At 42.7% G+C, this 27809-nt stretch overlaps 1 protein-coding gene across 1 annotated transcript; it reads right to left on the bottom strand.

Annotated features, from left to right (window-relative positions):
- Positions 1-39: 39 nt before the first annotated feature.
- Positions 40-27809, bottom strand: zdhhc5a (zDHHC palmitoyltransferase 5a). The gene is made up of 12 exons (XM_074631049.1): positions 27553-27809; positions 20604-22822; positions 16546-16667; positions 15000-15157; positions 14537-14709; positions 12778-12880; positions 12200-12291; positions 11790-11916; positions 10681-10789; positions 10411-10520; positions 6283-7439; positions 40-3196 (listed from the first exon to the last, which is right to left on the bottom strand). The coding sequence occupies exons 2-12, from the start codon at positions 20768-20770 to the stop codon at positions 2962-2964; spliced, it is 2553 nt and encodes an 850-aa protein (XP_074487150.1). The 5' UTR covers positions 20771-22822; positions 27553-27809; the 3' UTR covers positions 40-2961.

Here is a 27809-nt window from a genome sequence, read left to right as displayed (position 1 = left end):
ATTTCCATATAAATTCATATAAAACAATTTCAAATTAAATAGGTGACATAAAAAACACTTTAATTTTTCAAGGCAATTGCTCGAGGAATGAATTTTTCTAGAGAGACCGGCCCATCGACAACAAAAGGCTAAAACATGAGTTCCTTGTTCACTTTAGTTTCCACACGTTCTCTTTGTTCAAACAGACCACTTGGTCCACAGCCAAACACAGTGGCCTATAGTGGCTAGTAGTAATAGTAGTGCATGCTGCAGTCTGGTATGAACGCCACTTAAAAAAAAAGAAAAGAAAAAGAAAATCCACACTTAGAATCACATCATCCTGTACAAACATGGAATCATATTCACATCTAGGAATAAATCAACAAATGACTCAAAGAAAACAGGGAATCAGCTTCTTTTTTTTTTTTTCTTCTTCAAATGTCACATTTTTCATCCCTCCATCAAAAAGGCAAGTCAAATTCACGCGGCGACCTCGATCGGAGAGAGTTCGTGTGTGACCGTTCCCTCCGGCCGCTGGTAGATTGTCACAAGTCCATAATAGATCCTACTAATCGCTTGATTATTGACCCTCCTGTCGGCTCCCGTTGTGCATTTCCACGGCTGACTGGAAGGCTGTGAACGAGACGATGGCCTCGAGGAGACGGACGACAGCTTACGAGGATTCTGCCATTACTGACTACGTGCTTCACACACACACACACACACAACTTGTGTTCATGGTCCAATGAAATCGCTCCATTTGGTGGATTGCTGTTATCAAAAGTAGGGTTTAACTGACAACTGGGGCCATAACTTGTATTAACCATAAACATATACACAGACGCCGCACTGGACTCTTCGGCCCGTTGCGGCGATACGTCAACGTGGGCGCCATATTGGACCAGGCAAGACTGACCTGTAACCCTATACAAGTGAACAGGGGAGCTGCCGTTTTTCTGGATAAAAGGCACTATAACGTCTACATTTCTCAACCGATTTCAACGAGTCTTTATTATATTAAATGGTTTATGATCTAAGAGGAGTAGAAAAATAAATTTTGTCTCCAGTTACTTAGAATCTGGATAGTTCAGCTATAATCGCTGCTAGACGCTCAGGAGACGGAGGTGCTGTAGAATGACATGAACTGAATTATTGATGTGATAGAAAATAATTCATTCATCATAAGGAATTATTAAAACTCACATTTGTCAAGTATGGCTTTGGCTTATTTTACTTGTTAAAGGTTAATACTTGTAGAGAGGTCCCTGTATAATAATATAATATAATATAATATAATATAATATAATGTACAATGAAACGTCTTCCTCCGTTTTAGCGATCATGCTTTCAGTCTATAGGCTACCGCTAACATTGCTACTGTTATTACTATTATGTACTCACTAATAAGAGCAATCAGAATAACAGGCAAATAGTAGTACATAAATAAATAATGGTAACAATAAATATTAGTATAATATTAGTTACGATCTGAATTTATTGAAATAATGGTGATAACACAGCAATTATAAAAAACTAAATAATCTAATAGCGTAATTGTTAACCAAGACATGCCATCAGTTTTATTGTTTGCATTATTAGACATATATCGTTTTTAATACGTATCGTACATTTAATTTTTTAAACACGATATCATGATAGATATGAACATCAATAAGCTAACATTAACTCATATCGATTAGCTAACATTAACGAACGTCAGCTAGCTCTCATCTGATGTTACGGAAGCAAACGTTTTGTAAAGATGTAACGTTAACAGCTGATTATGTGAAAAACGCTTAAAGGAGTTTTGAATAATTACATAATCGATTGAATCCCACCTTATCGAATGACAGGCTGGTGATCCATGAACTGGAAGCAGTGACGTTAACGTATTACGTTTTTCGGCATTATCTTTGAGAAAAGAAAAAAAAAAAATTACGTTAACTTAACGTTTCGCCTCGTAGATCGTAAATGTTTGAATATAAAAACGACTCGTTGAAATCGGTTGAGAAATTTAAACGTTATAGTGCTTTTTATCCAGAAAAACGGCAGCTCCTCCGTTCACCTGTATGGGGTTACAGGTCAGTCTTGCCCTGTAAGACTGACCTGTATGGCGCCCACGTTTGACGTACGATCCGGGAGTCAATGCGGCGTCTATGTGTATATATGTCTATGGTATTAACAACTAGCTATGACTTCATCCGATATGACTGATCACATATGTAGTTTTACACTAAACTGGTTGTCTATGGCAAGCCCTTAACTTTAAATGGATTCTACTTTGATTTTGATCGGGTTCCACAGACTGTGCATGAATGTGTTTTGTTATTACTATCATCATCATGGGGTTTTTGTGTTCAATGATGTTCCAAATGTGAGCGTGAAAATGTTAAAATATTAAACATCTGCACCAATTTTGACCTAAACACAGCTTCAGTCCAAAAGTGCTGATTCGAACCTTCGTAAACTTACAGTCATCAAACCTCAGTCCAGAGCTCACTGGTGGGGATCAAACTCCTCACCCTGGCAGTGGTAATGCCTTGCGCTGCTATAGCCTACTTGTGTAATGGAACATCCAGACCTGACCAAGCTGGTGGCCTCATGCTACCTACTGAGCTACAGTCAGGATAAAACCCACAAAAATTCGCCAAATCATGGTTCTTGTTTGGTCCTGTGAGACCCCCAAAAAAATTGTCTTTTATAGCTCAATGCCAGCAAGTCCTGGCTTACATCAAGTCCAGGTCTTACTCTCAGTTATTGTGGTGGATGTCTGGAGGCAGGACAGTCCAGCAAAGTTTAGCTCCACAATCAACCAGCCAACGAGGAGCGACATCTGGACAAAATGGTTCAACTCATCCTCAGATGTTCAGGTCTACAGTCGGTCAGTGGTTTTGTTGTATTAAATCTCTCCCTCAAAAGGCAGGAGACAGCAGCACCTCCTCTTCTTCTCGTTGGTCCTCGAGCAGGGAGGCCTGTCGCCACTCAGACAGAAATCTCGTAGGTGGTGCCTCCGACGCCCGTCACCTTCTTCACCCCGCCACCCTGAGGCTTGTGGGCGGGACTCTGCGTCAATGCCGAGCTGGGATAAGCCACTCCGTGGCGGGCGGACACGCCGACTGGGTGAGAGGGGGAGGAAGGGGCGGAGCAGGAGGAGGCGGAGGAGAAGGGGTGGCTGCCGTTGGTCCGACACAGAGGTTTCATCTGGATCAGCTCATCCCTGATTGTAGGAAAACACAAAGATGATCAGGGTGACAGTTCAGGACAGGAAGTCCAGGGTTCGTTTGAAAAATAAATGGAGAACTCAATGACACTAACAATCAGTATTTTACCACTTCATTTTCCAAACAGCTGGCTCACTGCTACAATGCATGAGATATTACTACAGGTCTGAAATAGTCTGAGTTAATTTGGCCTGGATCAAGGGGACAAAATGACACACAGTTGCCTTTTAGCTCTGGTCTGGTTTGTGTTCACACCATGGATGTATAATGAGACCTGGATACGCCATTGATGTATTAAGAGAACTGGATACAGCGTTGGAGACGGGGCCCCCGTTCATTACTATGAAAGTTGCTCAGTGACGCATGAAGCCTAAGTGACTCGACTTCCAAGTGGAAAAGAACCCGGATCTTCCGCATCCATTGGGCCCATGGAGCAGGCGCAGTAGCGTCCGCTCGGTCACATGACTCGGTCACGGGGTCACAGCCGTCACGCTGTCGTCACGGCTTGCCAACTCCGCCTCCCAGCCCTCGCTCCAGCCTCGGTCTGGGTCTCATTCACATGAACGGAGGAAGGAAAATAACTCTGGATTTGGCTATTAGTGCGTTTTACAACTTTTAGGACCTAATGATTTAAATAAGGACTAGTAGAGTGTTCATACTGGGAAGTTCTTTTACATAAAAAAAAAAAAATTATCCACTGAGTTACAGACATCTCTTTCCTAATGTACGTCTATGGGAAAAAGTCTTTTTGGGCCCAATGGCATCACGTGACGGACACAGAAGTTGCAGTACCGCCATTTGGCCGCTACAAAAGTTGGCATCAACAACCGACGCTCTTCCCGGGGGCTTGGTATGCGCCAGATGAGCAATTCTCAAAGGACTGAATAACCCAACCATGTTGGGGGTCCGGTATCCAGTTCTTATTATACATCCATGGTTCACACTAACAAACCAAGACGAGTAAACAAGAAGTCCCACACACACTCACAGATTGATTGATTAGTTTTCATTACTGTGGGACGGGCATGTGACACACTGATTAATGGACTTAATGAACTGCTTCTGACTGTCTGATTGATCGGATGGATTTATATCTACTTTCAAAAAAAAATCCTGTGCTCGATTCATTTACGAGTTTGACCGACAGCTTTATCACGAGCCCAAACAAATCAAACTAAACGGGCTGAACGCACCAGGGTTCGTTTTTTAACCGAACCAAACAAGATAAGTGTGAAAGCCCCCTTTTTGTGTTTCAGCTTTAAAAACACCGTTCACAGCTGGTCTACACATTACATTCTCACTCCAAAACCTCGGTCTAAATGGGCTCACAGTCTGTATGTAACGTACAATCTCACTACAAGAACCACAACCACAGTTGACAGAGACAACAACGATGGAATGGTTTGTGCTGAAATGGACATTGAACTGAAAGCATCTCACCCAGTAGTACATGTCACAGTGTTTCTGTAATGCTAAAGTATGAAGGTTGAATATCAGACTAATCGTTGATTAGGATTTTTCGCTCTGCTGGAGGAAATGATTTTCATTTAATAGTTGATTAATCTGTGAACTGGAATACGCGCGACATTCAACCTCATTTAGTCATCAAGGCTCACAATGAAGACACACAATGAGACATCCCTGTGGTCTCAGGACCACAGCAGTAGGGCTGCACGATTATGTTCAAAATGATAAATCCCGATTATTCTGATCAATATTGAGATCCCGATTATTTATCCCGATTGTTCATAGATTTTAGGGGGCAATATATCTTTATTGCAATTTCACATTTAAATAAACAGAGCGCTGCTTTCACTTCCATGTTGTGCTAAGATAAGATAAGATATACCTTTATTAGTCCCCAACAAATTCTAAATATTATCCTTTTACTTTCTTATTGTCATCTATGGTGGTTATTTGCATAAAAACTCAAATGATTAGGAAATATGTGATTTTATTTAAATAAAATATTTGCTTTGATTAAAAAAAAAATCTTGGCGTTAGTAGTTTTAATTCTATATTATGAGCTCAGAGCTAGATTTAGGACGTTAAACAGATCATAATTCCCTCTCAAATATCTATTTTATATTGCTGTGAAAACATGTCCTTCAAGAAACAACTGGATTTATTCAAATTTCTCTCCAAGATTACATTCAAAACGCATCATGATAGCAGTAAAATCCATCATCGCGTAATGCATTTTTAATTGTTAACGGAGCTCTGAAACTCCATGCAGTCGGCAGACGAGCCGGTCGCTGTGATCACTCTGAGCAGCATCACGGGAATGAATTACAATATAATCAGTGTCTGATTGAGTTAGTTGTTCCAGATGTTGTTCCTCCACGGCGTATTTTGGACTTACAGTTGTAGCTTTATGTCTTCTTCACTCAAGCTGAAGAACTTCCACACCGACGACATGTTGTGTGCGTGTGTGTGTGTGTGACGTTACGGACTGTGCTGCTGTGTGCCGACCATCATGTGGCGGCTGCACATGTGTGTGACCGGCAAAGAAATCTGATATATGAGACTGCTGAAAACCGGCCGGCTGATTGATGGTGCGTCTCTAGCTGTTAGTTTAGGAAGCGCATGATTTATGCAGCAGAGTTTTCTATGAGCGGAGCATTTTTAAACGTTAATATCGCAGTCGATCATGTTCATTTTACTTGTGGGAAGCCAAACCAGCCGTACCAGTGAGCGGGATGGACAAGCAACAGGGATGTTGGACAGGACGGAAACACGCACGGCAACATATCAGAAGATCAAACAGTTGAATTGTCATCATGCAAAAGTTTGGTGGTAATAATAATTATAATGATCGTGTAGAGGACAAGAACAAACAGGCAGACCACAACAGCGTCATACACTACATGTAACATCAGTGACGAATGGAAGAAGAGCCAATGGAAAAGAAGGAAGAACTCACAGGAAATCTGGCAGGAGGAGGAGGAGAGAAGGGAAGAAGAGGAGGAGGAGGAGCAGGAGGAGCAGTCAATCAGGTAGTCAGGTTTTCAGGCGGGCAGCTGGTTTTTTCGGGGTTAACAGGAAACCAATTGTCCTGACAAAAGGCGAAATTCATACTCACTTCGGCGCTTGTATTCCTCCTCCTCCCATCCCTCCACTTCCTCCTCCTCCCACCCCCGCTGCGTTCGCGCCGGCTGACGCAGAAGCCTTTCGGACCAGCCGGTACTGCATTTCGGCGGCGGCGGCGCTCGAGTAAGAGAGCGACTTGCCCAGAGGCGGTGGGTGCGGGGAGCGGGGAGGGTGGGTGGTGGAGGTGGAGGAGGGTCCCAGAGGTGTGTCGGTGGAGCGAGTGCGGTAGGGGTAAGCGTGGTGTGGTGGTGCGTGAGGGGCGGCGAAGCGGGGAGGGCGGGAGGTAGAGGAAGAGGCGGAGGAGTGGTGGTGGTGATGATGTTGTGCGTGGTGGTGGTGATGGTGGTGATGATGTGCGTGGTGCTGGTGCGGGGGAGGCGGGGCAGAAGAGGAGGGGGGAGCCGGGGCCTGATTGGCGGGCGTGGGGTGAGCGCCGGGGTGGGGCTCGGCCAGCAGGCGCTCTCTCTCTGGAGGAGGCGGTGGGGAGGAGGACGTGGTGGAGGAGGAGGAGCGATGGAGGTAGGAGTGGTGGTGGTGGTGGGAGGTGCGGTGGTAGTGACGGGGTGACTGGGCGGTCTGGGAGTGCATCTCAGCATCTCTCTGTTGTGATGACAGGAAGGGGGAGCTGTAGCCACCTGCCGCTGGTGTGCAGGGTCTCCCGGAGGAGACCTCAGGGGCTGCTGAACCCGCCGCCACCCCTTTGTCGAAATCCTCACCACCTGCCAGTAGGCTGTCATACGACAGGCTCCCGTTGCGGGACGGGTGGTGAGGCGGGGGCGTCTGATTGGCTAAGCTCTTGAAGCTGGCCGAGGCGGTGGTTGCCTCGGAGACGTGGACGGCGCCCGCTGAGGTGTGCGTGGAGCTGGAAGATCGCGATGCCACTCCCGAGAGGACCGTCGGGTCAGAGAAGGAGGGGTACGAGCGTCCGCCGAGGGAGTAGCCGGGGATGCCTCCTCCTCCTCCTCCCCCCGCCTCTCTTCTCCCCTCTCTCCTCTCCCCACCTCCTCCCACTCCCACTCTGTCGGACGAAGTGTCCCTCCGGTCCAGGCTCGGCTGGGAGCGGAAACCGGGCTGCTGGCTAGCCTGAAGGAGGGAGGAGGCGGAGGAGGAGGAGTCCCTGGCACTGCCAACACTCTCCCCTCGACTTAACTGGAGGAGGCAGGGGGAGGAGGAGGAGAAGTGAAGGGAAGGTGAAGGAAAAGAGGGTCAGCAGGAGGGAAAAAGAAACAAGATGCTGAGCAAATAGGAGTAGAGACCAGTATTGACATCCTGACACAACACCTCAACTGTTGCTGTCGGCAATATTTCTTTGCCAGACAGGAACTTGTCTCTTTAATGATACTGTTGGTCTTAATCTTCATGTACATATTCAATATGTTTACTTTGACAGTATCACCACACAATGCTAAGATGAAGGAAGACCATAGAGAGATGAAGGCTCTGCACACTTATGTCCAATGCAAGTATCTAAAAATAAGGCCAAGCTTCCGGTCACTGGACCTTCATCTGAGCAATCAGGACATGACTTTCTATTAGGGGTGGAACAATACGTGTAACTGTGTTGAACCCTTCCGTACAGGACGTTCGGTTCGTTCCGCGACCGAAAGAACGTATATTGCTAAGAAGTGAAAGTCAATTATACGTTCCATTGCAACGCCAGCGGCCAGCAGCAGACCTACGCCTCCACCAGCTTGGATTGTAATTGATTTGACTACCATAATGACGCCTACAAAGTGCCGTACAAAAGTAAAACTAAATTATTTCTGTTGTATTGTCATCATTTTAATCTCTCTACCGAAATGACCTGTGTTGAACAATAAAAATATTATAAATATGCATAATATTATAACTATTTACTTACTTTATTTATTTATTTAACTTTTTGGGTGTATTAAAAAGGTAATAAAAGTGATGAATTACAGCCAATATATCCGTTATTACAGCCGCACACAGCTAGCAGGAAGCTGAAAACCGGATATTAGGGCTGTGTATTGGCAATAATCGGATAAAATACGATACGTATCGCGATACAGGGGTCACGATTCAATATATTGCAATATATCGAATCGCTGGATTATATAGACAATATTATGTTGTGTATAATTAACCTGATATCAATATTTCATTTTTAAATATCATGGTTATCGTCAATACCACACCCCTTATTTACTTTACTTATAAATCTAATTCTCTGTGTGGCACTTAACCAAACAAAATACCACAAATGCCAACAGCATTGTAAACGATACAGACTGATTAACGCGTATTTCTCGTGGCCTGCAGTCGCTGAATTCAAATAGAAAAAGCTTTTATAGTTGAATTAAAGGTTACCAGTGAATCTCCACCACCTGCTGCCAGTTCATTATCAGCTGGTAGAGATTTAAACATCGTAGCTGCTGACGTACAGGCCGCCTGCACTTACTGTAACCATCACACAGCTGTTAAGTCTTTCTCTATTTGATATCCTTATAGATTAATAAATGAATTAAAGTAAATAAATAGATTCCCTTTTGTCCTGATAAAGGTTTAGTGAATGAAAGCTGGAGTTAATCATTCATTACAATGAAGACATACAGTAATATCCCTCATGAATTTAAAAATAAACTATTGTCTAGACTTAAGTTTAACAGAAATTATGAAAAACAATCATTGTGTTGGTACTCTTATAGGCAGTAATGACCTCTTTCTGAGTCCTCAGGAAACGTTTTCTCCATACGAGACCATCAAAATTAGATATCCAAAGGTACTTGTAGGACACTACTGAAACAAGGAATTGCTAAATGGAGGTACATTTGAGCTTTTAATACTGTATCTGAGTTACAGGGGAACAACGTCTGGAGAGAATCTACAGGAGACACACTTCTAATCAGGGAGAAATGAAGGAGAATCAAAACAATATTTGTATACGGTGTGTGCTGGATTGACAGGTGGGAGGATGTGGACCAGACATGGGTACAAATACTGAGTAGAACCGACTTATTCTGTACCAATCAATCCAGATGTATTCAGGTATAATCCTTTGATTCAAAACACTAAAATGACTTTCTCTTTATCTTAAATTGACTGTCAACAACAGTAATGCCATTAAAGACAGGTGAATCTAGTCACTTAACCATTATCAATATGTTCAAACAGTATTTCACCCATGTTCAGAGCAAACAGAAAAGGGGGGTGGGGACAGGAAACAAAGTGAAGACAAGAGAAGGAAAAAAAATGCTTCGAGAACAATCACTTACTGATACTGATCAACAGAAAGCCACTGAGAAACCAAACCCACATGACCCGACAGGAAATCAAAAGAAAAAAAACACAAACAGAAAATGGAGATGCATTAGATTGAAATCAAAAAAGATAAAAGAAGCAGAGACGGGGACAATCTCAGCTCAGAAACATACCGTACATACACACAATGCTCTTTTTAAATGGGAGTGTACGGCTGAGATGTTGCTGCTAGGTTTATAGTGCGGATTTGGAGTCCACGAGCTTAGTTAATATGTCCAGCGAGGAAAAAACCTCCCCAGCATGGGCAGCTGTAGCTGAGAGGTAAGAGCGGGGTCGCCCACCGATCGGAAGGTCGGCGGTTCGATCCCCCCCACACGTGTCGAAGTGTCCTTGAGGAAGGTACTGAACCGTCGGTGTGTGAATGAGTATTTAGATTAGATCCTGATGGGCAGGTTGGACACCTTGCATGGCAGCCTCTGCTTCTATAGTGAAAATAAACTATTTTTCTGGGGACCCCCTGGAACTCGCTCAAGGACCCTTGAGGGTCCCCAGACCCCTGATTGGGAACCATTGGTTTAGAGACCTGCATTTATTTTGACAGGCCGTTACGTTACTTAGACTATCGCACATTCACACACTTTACTTTTTTTGGTCAAGCTTCACTGACTTACATTTAAAACTAGATTCAGAATACGTTCAGAAGGGCCTGGCGACACCGATGGAGTTTGTCCTTATCTGAAGCAAGGGTCTAAAGACAGAGGTTGTCGTAACGTCCTACAGATTCTAAAGCCCCTTGAGGCAAATTTGAGGTATTGGGCTAAAATAAAATTGACCTGACTTGACCATCCTTGTATCTCACCTGGCTGTCTCTCCTGTTGTGTGTTTACGTGTGCGTTACCTGGTTGGCGTAAGCGTGCGTGAGCGCTGTGTGGTTCTTGCCGGGGCTGTAGGTGGGCCTGTATTTGTACATGGTGGGGGTGGGAGGGGCTTTGTTCAGTAGACTGCAATCTGCAGGAGGGTGGGGAGACAAAGAATAAAACAAATGATTACTGTGAAATCAACGTAGAATCAGATCAATGTGTCGTTTTTACAACAAGACGTCGAGACAAAGTCCGTGTGCGGATGGCTGGTGACGGTAAGAGCATAGCAAGAAGTTAGACAGTATTACCCTCAGCGTTTCCTCTGGTGATTCCAGGATAGCGGAGCTCTGGTTTAGGAGGAGGAGGAGGCTCAGCGTCACACGACTGGCTCTCCATCATCTCCAGACTGGACTTGGACTGGATAGACGAGAGATAGAAAGTCAAAGAATCACATTCAGTTGACTGAGAAGTATGAGATTTTCATTTTTCAAGCCTCAATTTTGAGATAATTTGTCACATTTATAACTTTTTATGGGAATTATGTCCAAATTTTGACATAGTAAGCCAAAGTTATGAGATATTAAGTCTAATTTATGAGTCAAAATGAATCATTAATTCCAATTTTGCAATAAAATACACTTCTATTCCTATTTTTGGAGTGGATCTTTCATTAATTGTGGTCTGGCCCACTGGACACCAAACTGGACTGTACGTTTGCCACCCCTGGCCGAGCAGGTTATACCAGCTACCTGCACATTTACTACACTTTATTATACTATACAGATCAAGCCCTCTGGAAATATGTAATTTTGCAGTCAAGGCAATTAATACAAATTCAATTAAAATACTGCAATATTAGTAAAAGCTTGCAATTTGATGCAGTCACTGCAATGTTTCTACAGAGATAGATTGATAAATTGATATATAAAAATGAAAATTCGAAAAATAATAAAGTTTTAAATTAACACCGTTCCCCCCCCCCCCCCCACAAACATTTGAACATCGCGGCAGTTTCTCAAAAATTAACAAAAACAATTGCGAATGACATCACAGTTACTCAGAAAAAAAATTCAGCAATTCAATCAATTTTTGGCCACGATAACCTCCGAGGCCCCGTTTGAACCGACTGATGTGTGTGTTTTTGTATTCTTCGTTTGAAGCATCACAGACCGTCTGGGCTGATGGATGTGGTCGTCTTACTGATGTGACTTTAGAGGATTTCTGGCTCTTACATTTCAAACGGCCTTAAACCTCTCGTTGCCATCTGGACCTGCCTATAAGCAAACTCACCAAGTGCAGATTTGAATGAGAAGCGTAGCGCCCCTTCCGCAGCACGTGTTTACCGACAGTATTTAAATCAAACCAAATGATGAGAACACTGCGGTATTTATGAGCACCCGTTCCCCTCTGTTCTTACCCGGTGCAGGTCTCCCTGTATGCCGTTGTCCAAGATCTTTGCAGCCAGCTGGGCCTCTGTCAGCTGTGGCCGCAGAAAGGGAGGCTGCACACACACGCTCTGCACACACTTCTTTCTGCCCAGATACCTGCGGAGAGCACGGAGACAGTGAGTGTCCGTATCATAAAGACAAACCACGACACAAGTACACTTGCACTGAAATATGCTATTCATCAAAGACTTAAATACTTGCGAATACTACCTAGCAATCACATTTGCTCCCTAAAATAATGAATGTTTTGTCTATGTTATTGTGCTGTGCAGTGTGTACTGAAGCATGTTGATGGGTTTTGGGTGCAGACATGCCTTTGTAAGGCGATGTAATGCTTATGAACAACTGAACAGAGAGTTAAAAAAGAAGGAAAAAGCACCTGGGTGCCTGTGAGCTGCAGAGGACATGAGAGACATTCTTCCGACAGCCATTGGTGAAAGGGTTAACACCTCCTCTGAACTTCCCTGTTACCTGGAGAAAGAAAGAGACACCAAGAGAGGCATTGAAAAGATGAGAGGGAGGATGGACAAAGTATAAAAGGTTGTTAAACATGTCACCACTTTATTTATTTATTTCATTTACAAATTAATACAACCTGATTTAATGCACGGACTCTAAATAAGTTCTAAATAACCTCACTGATATTGAAATCTTTCTAATATTTGTAAAATGAGACGGTGGGTCATTTGGGGCAAGTGGTGGAAAAAGCCCCACCTGCTGGCAGAAAAGAAAAAAAGTGAGGTTTTAGAGGTACTGAGTAATTTAGAAATTACTTTAATTCTGGATTAATGCGAGATAGGAAAAAAAAAAAAAAACCTTGGTTGCTGCTGTTATTCATCATTATTCTACAATTTTGTAGAACAATTTCTATAACTTGTAATTTTGGACTGGGCCCCGAGAGGCTGGTCACTTTTACTTGTCACTGGTGCACTCGTACTGAAACGCTGAGTTTCCCACCTGTTCGTTGGTTGTCCTGCCTCTGGCCACAAGCACTATGTGGAAACCAGTGAGGCCAGCAACAGGGATGAAGAACAGGCCTGCAACACACATTACAGCCAGCCTGAGAGCACAGGATGGGGGGAGTCAAGGAATATCTTATGAGACCAGATTAAACAGACAGAAGAAGGCCCACAGTGAATACTTGAATAGATTTCGTTTGATTTGGATATTTCTTGTGTATGCATGGACAGCTTGGCCCTGTGGTGGTGTTTAGTAGGGGGTGTAACGATTCATCTACTACATCGATGTATCGATTTATATTCCTACGATCCAACTACATCGATACGTACTCGGCAAGTTGTCCTTCACGGGGGAAGTATATCGATATAAAATTGATTTGAAACGCAAAAAAAACGATTGTATCGATACTAAGGATTTGCACCTTGTATTTAAGGACAACAAATGTTATATGAAAGTGTTTTTTAGCACTTTTATTAGTAAAGGTCGGCACCGGCCTGCATGCTGCCGGTGCTGCGAATGTAAAGGAGCCGGTCGTCAGAGTTTCAGACGCTATCAATCCACCTGACGTGGGCGACTTCACCCACATCTGCTTTCCCTGTGCGCTGTCGTTTTTTCATTCAGAGAGAATGACTTTCCTTTCCCCGTCGTGATATCTATGTGCATGCAGCATCAGCCTCACGTATCCAGCTGGAAAGTAGACGGTCCGCGAGGCAAATTATCACAGGAGTAAAGTAAAAAAAACAAAAAAACAGAAATTCAACCGTTAGTCTAACATAGTTTTAAAATGTTGTTCCGTATGTTTTCATGTGTGAAAAGACCCCAAATGAACACTGTAGGTGGACTACTTGATTACTATAAACAGATTATTTAAAAAGTGTTTGTAGAGGAATGATTCTGTCCCAAGCTGTTATATCACTATCAGGTGTTTGATCACTATAAGCGGTTGATCTCTGTATTATTGATACCGTTTATATTAAAAATGAGAACAGAAGCAGGTTAAGCCACTGTTCATTTAACTTGAATAGAAGTTGGTTTATTATATTTTTTGTTAAATATTGCACTGCCTTGTATCTTGAGAACTGAATCAGCAGGTCCTGCAGCTGCACTTTTTATTATTTCCAAATAAAAGGTGTACGTATTTACCATTAATCGTTGTTTACTTGTTTATATCCATAATTAATTTATCCCCGATTCCCTTACAAGAAAAACATTGAGGAATCCTGACCTGCACTGTCCGGTATCAGATATTTATTTCACAGTCACACTGATTGAATTTTTGGCAAAAAAAGTTACTGTATCGATTTCAAATCATTGAATCGTATCGTATCGCTCTAGATGAGCCAAATATCGTCCTTGAATCGTATCGGAACCACGAAAAGTGATACGTATCGTACCGTTGTAAAAACGTATCGTTACTCCCCTAGTGTTTAGACACACAAGAGTTACCAAAATAATCAGAATTCATCATGGAAAGATGACAGCCTGACATTGACACGTCATCAGGACACAACAACGTGCTACCTAAAACTGGACGAATAAAATCTGTTGAAGCTGGTTAGCAATTCCTTAAGGCAAAAAAGTACAAGTTTCATTACTTGTCTCAGAATGTTGAGAGAAATTCTCCCACACCACACTGAAATGAACGAATCAACCATAACAACGTGTTGAAGCCAAGGAGGACCTTAACTGAACAGTATCTGCAATCTTAAAATGGATAGATGAAAAAAATGCACGGGGAAGAGATCTTAAAGGATACGTGACGATGGCATGCAGGCGGTCGATGTTTTGGCGATGGTAGAGGATAAAGAGCAGGCCGAAGCCAAACACGGCCATGATGTGAGCCGTCAGAGACATGAGGAAGAGGAAGAAGTAGCGGTAGTTCCTCCTGCCGATGCAGTTGTTTACCCAAGGACAGTGGTGGTCAAAGTCCTGCATTATGAGGGTTAAAAGACACTGTGGTAAGAAAAGAAGTCATGGCTTTTTTGTCTGTACTTTTCAACATGAATACAGTTATCAGAAAGCATTGTATCATTCCTTACTTCCTCATACAGCAGCGGCAATTCACATTTACATTACACTGTCTTGCCACAACAGATCCAACACTGACACTCTTCTCTCCAACCAGGTACTTTGAAACATCATTTTATTCAGAGACGGCGTCCATTAATAATGTCGGAATTTATCATATGTAAAAGGTGAATGGGTGAGTATGAGCAAACCTCGACACAGTTGTCACAGACGGAGCAGTGGGAACACCGTGGCGGCCTGTAGAAGCGACAGGTTGAACACCACTTCATCCTGACCTGGATCCCTCTGATCTCCACGGTCTTGTAGAGGGGAGCACGAAAATCATCCTCCTTGTCCTCGTCCTCCTCAGCTGCAGGGACAGGAACAGAAGACACACACACACACACACACACATACACACACACACACAACCCTGAAATTTAACAACATTTGAGCACTGACATCAGATTACATTACACACCTTGACCTATTCAAATCCCTCACCCTGACATGATCAGTGTTTGGCAAAGTTTTTGTACCATTTCTCATTAAAACCGTGGCACTAGAATAACAGTTCACATGCTCAATATTCCTACATAATACAGCAGAAAATCACTGATTAGTGCAACATCTGATGATACAGATCCTGCTTGACCCTATTTTCTCCTATACTGGATCAACTACAGGTCAATTAGTCATAGCTGTACGTCAGTTAATATGACTGATGTGAGCTCTGATCACATTTAAAAATCAAACCAAATCAAATTGTGAATTGTTAACTTCTGCCTCAACTCCTCCCCTCACCGATACTACAAGAATCTGCTTGTTGGACACAAGCGAAGAAGTTTTTTTTCATCTTTTTGAGGCTATAAAAGCCGTTTCACACCGAGCACGGATTTTTGTCCGAAAAATTCGCACGGAAATCTATTTAAAAAAACTGATTTTGTGAGTTCTTGTGAATGCTTGCACGCACCTGTGGAACATTCGTGCGGGGGGGACTTCCATTTCAGCGTATTTCAGCCTGCGGAAATATATGTGTGTTCCAAGTGATGTCATACATCCAGGTATAGCTCCAGGTAGCTTTGCTGCCAAAACGGCGGAACATCTTATCAATTTGATTTCTCAACACTCAATATTGTAGGAGATACACCGCAACGACTACCTCAACAACCAAATAAATGACAAAATATGGCGTGAGATCGCCCAGCAGCTGGGATACGATTGAGATGGTGATGTAGCTGATATGCACTTGCTAACATTATGTGTTGGTCACCGAACGGGGCTAGCCACAACAAGCTAGCGTTAGCGTCAAATTTGGGATCTGACTAGTTTATGTATTGTGTAGTTAATGTAAGAATATTAGACATTCTGTGTCTGGATATGTTTTTTGTTATGTGGAATGGAGCACTTTATAAAATTAGGGATTTTTTTTTTTTTTTGTGACGAAAATGGAACATGGCAATGCAGATAATTCACACCGGACCCGTTGTGCATAGTTGCCACGCGCATCCATATTTTCGCACCACATTTTTTGCATCACATTGGTGAGAAACGGCTTTTAAATGGAAATCAATTTTTGAGGCTTTAACATGGAATCATCTTCATGTGTGGATAAGCGAGAATGTATACACTTTGGAAATAAAGCCAAAAGGCAAACTTTAAATTTTGTAACGACAGCAACATCAACATACAGTATTTAGCAGCCTGTTTGGTGACACATGAACAACACAGAGTACATTCAACCATCCATGCTCTCACCTCTCGGGAAGATGCCAGGGTCCATGAACGTGGCCATGCAGAAGTTAGCCAAAACAAACAGGAAGATGACTCCATTGTAGATGGGCACAGCTACCGAGAAACGCTCTGAAAGCCACGGACACCTGGGACATGAATAGAGAAGGACAGTGCCTGACATTCAGTTGTAATCAAAGTGATGCTGCAGTCACCGGAAGACCAGCTGCAGCAGCACATTTTTGGTACTTTTACCGACTGATAATTATAAACATTATTAATATTACCTGAGAAATATTCCTGTTTTGGTGAATTTTTAGACTGATGTGTATTTTTCTCAGTTACATCCAGGACAGAGAGGTCCAGGGCATTGTTCTCCATATGTGGTGTTGGATTGATTGGGTTGCAGATGATTTCACATTAGCTTGGGTTTAGAGTTTAGAGCGATTTTTATGGCGCTGTTACCACAACAATGTCCGTAAGCTCAAACTTGCGAAAGCGTATGAAGATTCAAAGTGAGCTGAATCAGTGATCAAGCCCTTGAAAAAGGCTGGTGGGTCCTTCTATTTTTTCATTTTGTCATCGAACCCCATGAAAAGACCAAATCAAACAGTGTCCGTCTCTCAGTACTCTGACTGCCCTACCGTCTGTGGCATTCGGCCCCATTCGCGCAGATCTATGAAAGTGGCTCACACCTAAAAACATACTTATTCTAAATTAAAAAATAACAAGCATATCAAAATGAATATGAAGCATACTACTGCTTTATGGTCTCCAAGGAGTTTTTCTTTGACATGTTTGTGTTACTCCCTCATTATTATTATTCGATAATTGTTGTCAGCCTTTTTCGTGTAGTGTCGTATTAATTCACTAGTGAGACAATAAGAGGAGGAAGTGTGAGAGTGACTGCAGGGATACAAACACCAACAGACTCGGGGAGAAAGAAACAGTGAGAGACTGGATAATGGGCTTTTGTCAGTGTGACAGATGTTGGCCTATTTTCTTCTCACTAATCTGAAGCACAGAGCTGACTGCCCACCACACTGACCACACACACACACACACACACATAAAGTGATTCGATTTTCTCACATACGCACACACAAACACACACAGATAGACAGGCATGCGCGCACTCATTCACAATCTGACTTTGAGGTGTCAGCAAGATTAGTAATGACAGTCTCTAACAACTCATCCTGTAGGGCTGAAGGCCGCTCTGAGGCCAGAAATCTGAAAATGCTGTTTACATGTGAAAACGACTTAAGTTCAGTCCTCATGACTGGTTTCAGCTTGTTTTTGTTTTTTTAACGTTCTGCATCCATACTCCTAAACTATAAAGCCAGTTAAATGATCCAGGCTTTATCTGAGGACAGACACAGCCTTCTTATGGTCTGGACAGATATTACTCTTCTGTTTGTCGGCCAGCTAAAATTATATCCTCGGGGTTAAGGCGTCGACCGTTAACTTCAACATCCCTGGTTCGCATCCGGCCGGGGACATTTTGTCGTTCCACATCTCTCTTTCTTCCTCATTTCCTGTCATAGCTCTACAGTTGCCATCGAATAAGGCCCCTCCCAAAAAAATAATTATTAATATTAATCTATCTTTTTCATTCAGCTGAAATAGGCTGTTGTGTTCTTCAATCACAGCTTGAGGTCTGATTTGTTCTCGGATGAAGTTATCTTGAATGACGGTGCGCTCTTATTTTCAAATAAAGTTAAAGGGTGGGTCCATTATATTATTATTATTATTATTATTTTTTAGGTTTTTCTATTATTCTGTAGCTTAGCAGTGGTGCTCCTTATGTATTCAAATCAGACCATTCAAATTTTGGTCGAAGTAATGTATGTTTTAGCAACAAAATGCTATTTTCCCCTTGAAGTGTGAGGTTCCCCTTTAAAGGACTGGTAAAATTGTAACTCACTGTAACCATGCAGGGTAAACAGGTCTCAATATTTTCGGCCAACAATTTCCAACTTCGTTTACACAAACGATGCATACCACAGTCTCTATTGAACTACTGGTGGAGTTAAGGCAACACGGAGGCCATATCAAACAAGGCCAGCATCTTCAGGGCTCATAAACACTATACATAGTAGTAGTAGGCACTTAAATTAAAGTGTCCATAAATTACTAAGGTCTCCAGGGCGTTAAGGCAGCTTCCTGGCTGAACAACGAGGGCATAACGTTAATGTCCATCATATTAATGTTACTATAACTAGGTACACCCAGAGTGGTGTAAGTCAGTTTCTGAGGCTGTTGAGGTCGGACCTGTGCCTTCCTTGTGCGTCCCTCCAACCCCACACTGTCCATACCAGGAGCACATTAATTTTTTTTTTTCTTGTGAAGGACTTTGTGATCTTTTCTATGAGCGGTGCTACACTAAGAACTAGAAAATGGAATAGTAGTTAATTAGAACCTGTAACAGTTGTGAAACCGAGACCAGAACACAAACGTCCAGAGTCTCGCGTCGCGGTTCCGTCTTCCATAAGGACGCACACACCAAACGATTCACTCACTCACTTAGCGTTTATACTACACAGTTTCAGAGTGGGGATTCCAGCGACTCAAGTGATAAAACGTGACATCAGAAAAAAATAAAACATGGAGGCAGACTGTCACCGTCAGATGGTTACACTTGTGCGTGCTATGTTTTGCTCTGGAAAAAAAGAAGAAGACAGAATCAGCATGGCTTGTTGGTCTGTTCTATACAAGTACGCGGTGGATCCGGTTGGTGACGCTTTATGGAAGCAAATAAGGGTCATTAATATTTTGAGCCTGTGAAATGATGTTCACAGCCTTCAGTTGTCACCTTTAGATATAATTTGCACATAATAAACCTCACTGTTGAAAATATTCCTGTACAAATTTGAATTACACATACACATAATATTTCTCCAGCTACTTTTGACACGTGTGCAAATCATATCTTTTTGCGTAAAACCTTTCTTTGGTAACATTGTGGCAAAGTGGCAATCCAAAAAAATATGATTTTGAATTTCTATTTTGAGTGAAAACAATGGAAATGTGCTGAGAGTTCAGCAGTCTGGAGTCGTTTTGTTGATACATGAGCATAGAAATAGAATAATAAATAGAATCTCCCTTGTCGCTAAAAGTTGCATATTGATTGATGGATGGATGGATGTCATGATATTATTGGCTGAAATTGGTTGGCAGCCTTCTAGCTTACGTAAGCAAATATATTTTGTTTTACAGGAAGAAAAAAAATGATTGGATTTTGATACAAAAATAGGAAGAAATTGTTTTTTTTTGTATATTGTTAAATAGGTGCACAATGTCACATTATGACCGGGGAGGTGATCTAAAAGGGTTAAAAATACATTTTTAATTTCATCTCGACTTTAAGATTATGTCTATGTTCACTGTGACATATGTTCATTTCCAGGTTCATACTTGTATTTTGGGTTTCTGCTAGAACATGTTTATATGCTTTAATGTACAAAAACGGTCTCATACTGTCTGTCTGAATGTACCTGTATTCACCTTCTGTCTGAAAGACTCCGTTTTAGCGCCTGTCTCTTTAAGCCCAGTCTGCTCTGATTGGCTTGCGAGAAAAATTTGGCGCACCATTTCAAAGGTAGTTCTCAAGCCAAGGGTGGAGATACTCAGATGGGTGGCGGTATATTCTACAAAGCCCTGCATGCGACATACAATAGGAAGGGGAGCCAGATCTGAATGGCTTGTTGAATCACATGTTTTCTGATCCAGGCAGCCCACAAAAGACCAACTGGGTTGTCTTATTTCATACTTTGTGGGTTGGTAGGCACTCCGGATATCCAAATGTTTGTGCACAAGCATTGAAAAAGGGAATTTTTCATGATATGTCCCCTTTGAGAACGTGTTACTCTGAAAAACAGCACGAGAGCTGAACAATCATGTGTCAAGTCGTCACCAATCCAATCAAACAAACTCAGTGTAGAAAGAACCAAGGCCCTGGTCTCTATTATCACATATATTATGTTTCTTATGAAGTATTTAATTAAACAGTCATTTCATTCCAGCTTCTAAACAGGCCAGTATGTATGTGTGTGTGTGTGAGACTATGCACTGTTATCACTTACGTGAAGCAGAAGAAGAGCGTGGTGGAGCCGACGAGGAAGAAGGTGGCTGCCGACACCGGGACGTAGCGGGAAGGTCTCAGGGGTCTGCTGGGCGGGACTGTGCCATGGGGGAGGGGTGACGAGGACGGACCCCGCCCTCCGCTCTTACTACTGCTGATACCTGGCATCACTTCCTTTGCGTAGTGGTGTGCGTGTCTGTTCAGCAACTGCTAGCATTCAGAGTTAAAGTGTTCCTTTACGTGTGGTGTATTGAGTGTGTGAGTGTATTTGTAGTTTGGGTGGGGGCAGAAATGATGGATGGCAAAAAAATAAAAAATAAAAAATGTAAAGAACAGATAGAAAAAGAGATGGAGGGATAATTGAGGAGGGCTTCCTCTTTCGCATGGACAAGAGGAAAACACTCCTCGGCTTCACCACCCTGAGATGGGAGGAGGAGCGTTTGCTTGTTTTCTAAGGTCAACCCTGATCTACTGTGTGTGTGTGTGAGAGAGATTAAAAGAAGCTTACAAGTCTCTTTGCTGTAAAAGCCTTGTTTTGCCGTCAGCCAGAAAACAGGTGGGAAGGCGGAATGAACAAATAAAACCACTGATTGTAAAAAGGAGAAGGTGTCTTGACAGCTATCTCTTAACACAGTTGCAGGTAATTACACAACACTAGTTTGAGTCTGTTCCACCCAATATGTCAATTAATTACAAATACAAGCCAATAGAAACTGATTATTCTTACAGGTCTGTTGGAGTAAAATCAGTCTAAAAAGAGGACATCTGCTTGTTGGATAAAGGCTTGATGAAAAACATGACAATAGAGCAATAAAAAAACATGGCTGTTATTGAGATATAAAAGAAAATTTTGGACCCCTTCCATTAAAACACAATAATTCTTAATAGCTGTTAAGTGATTTGGTGCTGCGGAAGTCCAAAATCACATCCTGACGGACAGAAAAAACCTCAGCTGAACTGATGAACCTGATGTGAACCGGTTTGATTTGATTGGTCTGTAAATGGGAGTTTAGTGAGGTAAAAGAGTTGGCAGAGGTAGGCCTGTATTGGTAAGAGATGGACCTGGACAAGATGGACCAAAAACAAAAACAGCAAGAAATGAAATGAGGCAGAAAGAAAGAGAAAATGGGAGTGAAAAGCTTGAAAGGAAAAAAAAAAAAAAAGGCCGGGATGATAACTTTCCTCAGCTTAGAAAAAAGTGCAGGTCGAGACCTACAAATGGGAAACGGGCTTGTTTGTGCCAGCAAAATGTGTATGGAGATTTCCTTTCCCTTCAATTCAAAGTTGTTTTTTTTAGCACCCAGATATCAGTGGTCTGGGCAGCTGTAGCAATATGAGAAAATGTCATATGATTAAAAAGTGACAACCCCCTTGCTCTCTGCTAGAGAAGGAGACAATTTGCCTTCAGTCCAGGACTCGTATTAGAAACAGCAGTCTGTTAACGGGCCAGTGGAGTAGCCTGGTTTTCCTGTGTCGGGGCATCCCTAAACCCCGCCGGTGGCTGATTCACACCAGCTCACCTGCCAGCTGCACCAGGGATGTGTTCGGAAGACAGGAAGCAGGAAGTGGAGGTGTGGTTCTTTCCAAAACATCCATTAGTATCCATGTAAATTAATTTTTTTTAAGAAAGAGCTAAACAGTGTTGGCTTGGAGGAGCGCTCGGGGGGTTATGGGTGAATAGATAATGGTGTTATCTCATATATTAGCCAGCAATGGCGGCGTAGAAAAACTCCACGCCGGTCTCCTTGTTCCACTGTGTTAGCGGACGACCACGCCTGTTACTTATGTAACCGTCAGCCTTCCAGCTTCGGGCCGTTTTCTGTTTTGCCCTCTTTTTTTCCAGGGACTTCCAGGGCCTTCCCTCCGCTTCCTACCCCAGAGGAGAGCACTGAGGCTTGGATAACATACTCCCACAACAATCCCTTGGAGGATACAGCCTCTACAGAGCAACGTCCGAAAAAATTACCTCAACAAAAATGTGACAAACTGTGGCTTTTTATGTGTGTAAAAGATGGAGATTTCTCGGGCTATTGAGATGTTTCAGGTTTGAAGCATCCTTCTGCGAACTCGAAAACAGGACCCGGTGCTGATCAGTGGCCTCCTCGATAGCTGAGTTTGATCGCTTTGCATATATGGACGAAACACAACTTCAACAGGTCATCTTGCGTCACCAAAAAAAAAAAAGGGTATCCAGTCTGATGGTTGGTCAGGATGCTCCACCTACAGTAGCAATGAGAAGAACAAAGGTTGTGTGAAGATCAAATACTCCAGTATTCAGTATTATGTCTCACTTGACTTGGGGTGGGAGGGGGGGGGTGCGCTAATGTTTAATATATAAATGCAAGTCCAAAAGTGGTCACTACGATCAAGTCACATATATTCATGAACTAATCATTACCCAATGGGAGTAGGATCTCCCAGTCTGTTCTCTAGAATCTCATCATTATCTACTATATAGTACTCCATTAACAATTATTAGAGAAGTACTCCTTAACGACAATCATTAGCTACTGTACTCTAAATTTGAGTGGGAGTTACTCCACTAATGGTTCACTAGCAGTTAGATCCTCATTTGTTTTTTAATTACATAATCGTTAACTAATCATTGACTAATCATTACCTACTAGAGGTGTAACGATTCATCTACTACATCGATGTATCGATTTCTATTGATACGATCCAACTACATCGATAGGTACTCGGCAAGTTGTCCTTCACGAGGGACGTATGTCGATCTAAAATCAATTTGCAAGGTAAATAATCGATTGTATCGGCACTAAGAATGTGCACCTTGTATTTAGGCACCACTATCGTTACATGGATGTATTTTTTAGCACTTTTATTAGTAAAGAAATGTTAAACGTTACTCCGGTTCACTCTCCCTGTTTTATAACTCCATTAACATGCACCAGCTTGCCAGCTCTGCAGCGCAAGCACGTGCGAGTGTGCATCGATGGCCTGCCGGGACTCCTCGCTCTCTCACCCGGTAGTGGCGTGGAGGGAGACGGGCACCGGTCTGCGTGAGCTGCTGGCGCTGTGGTGCAGAGGAGCCGGTCAGCAGAGTTTTAAGGCGCTATCAATCCACTTGACGAGGGCGGCTTCACTTGCTCAATTCACTTGCTTTCCCCGTGCACTGTCGTTTTTTCATTCAGAGAAAATTCCTTTCCTTTCCTTGTCATATATTATCAATGTGCACGCAGCATCAGCGTCACGTATCCAACCGGAAAGCAGACGGTCCGTGAGGCAAATTATCACGGTAAAGTAAAAAAACAAACAGAAATTCAACTAACGTTAGTCTAACGTAGTTTTAAAATGTTTTTTCTGTATATCTTCATGTATGAAAAGACCCCAAATGAACACTGAAGGTGGACTAATTGATTACTATGAGTGAATTATTTGTATAGGAATGATTCTGTCCGAAGCTGTTTGATCACTATAAGCGGTTGATCACTGTATTATTGCTCTACCGTTTATATTGAAAATGAGAACATTTAACTTCCTTCGCGACAAGTTAGTATGACATGGCTGGTACCAATGGATTCCTTAGGTTTTCTAGTTTCATATGATGCCAGTATCGTCACTCTGTGAAGATGCGTTATTAACACAAACACTTTTGCTCTACAAGGCCGAAGTCTCATCAGAACTACAACCAGCCTCTCTCCCTCCTCTTTGGTTCATCAGAGAGCGCTCACAGCTCAGCAGCTGAAGCTGTTCGCAGGGACACAGACCGGCAGAGAGACACAGTCCCTGTGAACAGTTGTTCACTTCATGGACTCAAGGCTTCAACCCTTCAATCAATAAACAAATGAGTGCACCTGTTCAGGCTAGGCGTGATGGATGGACCTGTCCTCCTACAGTTTATCTGTTACTGCTGCCCCATTCATCAGCATTAATTGCTCGCTCCTTCTCTCTGCCTCAACCTGTTGATGTTCACGGCAGGGTTCACTGCACGATTATGGCTAAAATAATGATCACGATTATTTTTGACCAATATTGAGATCACGACTATGTTGTTGTTATTTATTTATCTTTTATTGACAATATGTTAGTATTGTTCACACAAAAAAACTAGAGTAACAGCTGATTAGTGAAGTTGAAATGAGGAGTTATCTGATACGATACCTCCTCATTTCACTACAAACACCTAAATAAGGTGACAGCAGGCTGGAGGGAGATTACCAGGAGATCACCTAAAAGTTTATTTAGGCTACCGTTGGCTGTATTGTATGGCATTTTCAGTTAATATCGCAATATAAAACCTGTGTTTTCTGTTTAAGAAACACAAACGTCGGGTGGTTACGTGTCCAGTCTGATCTGGAGCTCACAGCTGATAGGTACTAGGGATGCACCGATACCAGTATCGGGTATCGGGTCCGATACTGTGCTCATGTACTCGTACGGTCTAGTGTTAAAAAAGTTTTTAAAAAGAATCGTAATATCGAGTCGCATATTAAAAAAATCGCAATACATTGCGAATCGCCAGCCAAGTATTGTGATAGTATCGAATCGGGAGATAGGAGTGTCGTCCCAGCCCTAGTACCAAACTGTGACCCCAAAACCGAGGTACATACCGAACTGGGAACTTTGTGTACCGTTACACCCCTACCATTTTAGAATAGGCGAACATAACACATTTGAACTGCATGCAAAAAAACGACTTGTTTTTTTGCCCCAAACTGCATTTGATTATCATAAAGTGGGCATGTCTGTAAAGAGGAGACTCGTGTGTACCCACAGAACCCATTTTCATTCACATATCTTAAGGTCAGAGGTCAAGGGACAACCTTGGAAAATTGGCCATGCCAGTTTATCTTTGGAGCGTTATTTAGCCTCCTTCCCGACAAGCTAACTTGACATGGTTGGTACCAATGGATTCCTTAGGTTTCATATGATATACCAGTATCTTCACTCTAGCTTTAAAACTGCCACAGCCTCTGAAAGACATGTATAGCTGCTAGTCAGATTTTTAAGAGGTTAAATGTATGTATTTAATTAATATATAATCTTTATTTCGTACTGTTCATTTATTGCATCAATAATCAGTTATCATTTTGTCACCCAGTAATACAGGTAAGCATCTTTTCTACATTTGATTTACTTTTAATGTTAGCCTATTGTATCTGTATATTCATCTGTATGTATTACACAATTACACTGAGATTTGAGTAAAACATCTTGGTCATACCATCGTGAAACGCCAGTGTCTGTGGTCATTTTCTACCCACTTTCGTGACCTTAAATCAGTAGCCTATTCAAACCAAACAGTCTTCAAAATATGGATTTCAGAGAAAATCTACTCTTCGATGGACTTAATGAACACAGGCTCAGGTTTTAGTTGTGGAGGGGATTTGTAAAGTGTGATAGCAATCACATGCATCCTGCTACGCAAACTGGCAGGAATACATGACATCACTTGTGGTTTATTACCCAATATTTGCCTTAACAGTTGGCAGGCGGCCATGTTATGACATGTCAAGGCCAAAAATCAAGGTTTGCAACTCTGTCAAACGGACCTGGTACCTCCAAATGGCATGATGCCCAATACTGAACATACACACACTCCTGTACAATAAGGGATACATCTGCTTTTGACATGCTAAAAATCTAGGATTGTATTTAAGCCAAACATTCAATAAATCCCAGCCTATCACATTTAAAGACTAAACATAATGAGGTGGTTTACCTTGATCTCAATTTACTCAAAAATGTACATTGCAGAGGAATTCTGAACACACACCACCTCATTTGCATTTCCCCAAGCTCCATAAACATATAAGATATGTATTCCCTCATTCAACCATGAGTCCTTTCCATGTGATCTAATCAAAACTGTGCATCCTTACTCCCATCAGGCAGAATCTCTACCCTACAATGCTGGAAATGCTAGAAAATCCCCGGACACAATGGCACCTTCTTACATCTAAAAAAAGGAGCCTACAACATTGCACTTACTCATAAATCCTGGGTGTGTAAGGCAGCTGCAGTCACGGCCAGCACCGCTGTAACCACAGCAGTTAGAGCATCGGTATATGCACTAAAAACCGGTCAAATCATGCCGACAACCTCATTCCATTTGTTCCCCAATTTTGGATTGCCATTTTAGTGACATTTTGCAGCGTTGGTTTGAATGGACTAGCTTGTGCGTCTCAAATGCAGGCAGATGATGATGATGTGTAGATACAGCTGAGCCGGGTGTCACACACACACACACACACACACACACACACACACACACACACACTGGCCCAGCAGCGCTTGATTTGACAGCACCAGTGGACGCGATTTTAGCCCGGACAAAGATGTGTGCCATTCACTTTATAAAACCGGAGCGTCACGCCAAACTACATGTGAAAATCTCACAATTTTGTGTGTCGGCTGTGATTAGCGAGTGTACACGTTTCACATTATTCATTAAAGCCTTCTCTCCATCATCGCCTGTAGATCGGCTCGCACATATGACGGCGTGCAGTGCGGAAACAGCCCGATCGCAGCCGTGTGTGCAGAGACATTCAGCCCAACATCATGACAGCAGCGTTGAAGAAGCCGGGGTGGGGACACATAGTGGGGACACATAGCTAGTGATCATAACGTTACAGGAGGAGCACAATTAAGCCCACGATTACAATGTGTGGTTTCTATATGAATGCTGACTGTAACGTTGTGGCGTGTCTTTATAGCGATGAGAGTAGGGTGGAGGTAACCAACGTTAGCAGCACGATCAATGATCTAACGTTATCTACCAAGACACAGGGGACGTGTATTAAAGCGTTAGATTACACCAACACAAAGACGACTCGTGGTTTAGACGAGAAGTAAATCATGCGTGTGACTGTGTGGCCCAGTAAGGGACAATAACATTAGCTCGCCTTAAAGCTAACGTTAGCCAGGTCTGCTCCGGTTTTAACGGCAGCCCTGCTGACACCCAGCAGCAGGCTAACGACTCAGCTCACCTGTGAGAGGAGGTTTTATGTATTACAGTTGTTCTGGGTCCAAACACGGTGAATGGGATGTTGCCAGGTCCTGGTCGTGTTAATTCCTCTCAGCAGAAGACAAGTCCTTCATCAGTTATTATCCACAGTACTCGTTGAGCGGTGCCAGCTGAGCTGTCCGGGGTGTTGCTGTGAAGGCTAGCTAGCTCTCTCCCAGCAGCGTCAAGCTAACACGGCTAACGTTACATGTTTGGCTATCTATCCACGGACGTCTGACT

This window comes from Sebastes fasciatus, chromosome 3 (genome assembly GCF_043250625.1).
Source record: "Sebastes fasciatus isolate fSebFas1 chromosome 3, fSebFas1.pri, whole genome shotgun sequence".
NCBI lineage: Eukaryota > Metazoa > Chordata > Actinopteri > Perciformes > Sebastidae > Sebastes > Sebastes fasciatus.
Note: the sequence above shows the minus strand (reverse complement) of the source record. Positions and strands in the feature narration are given on the sequence as shown.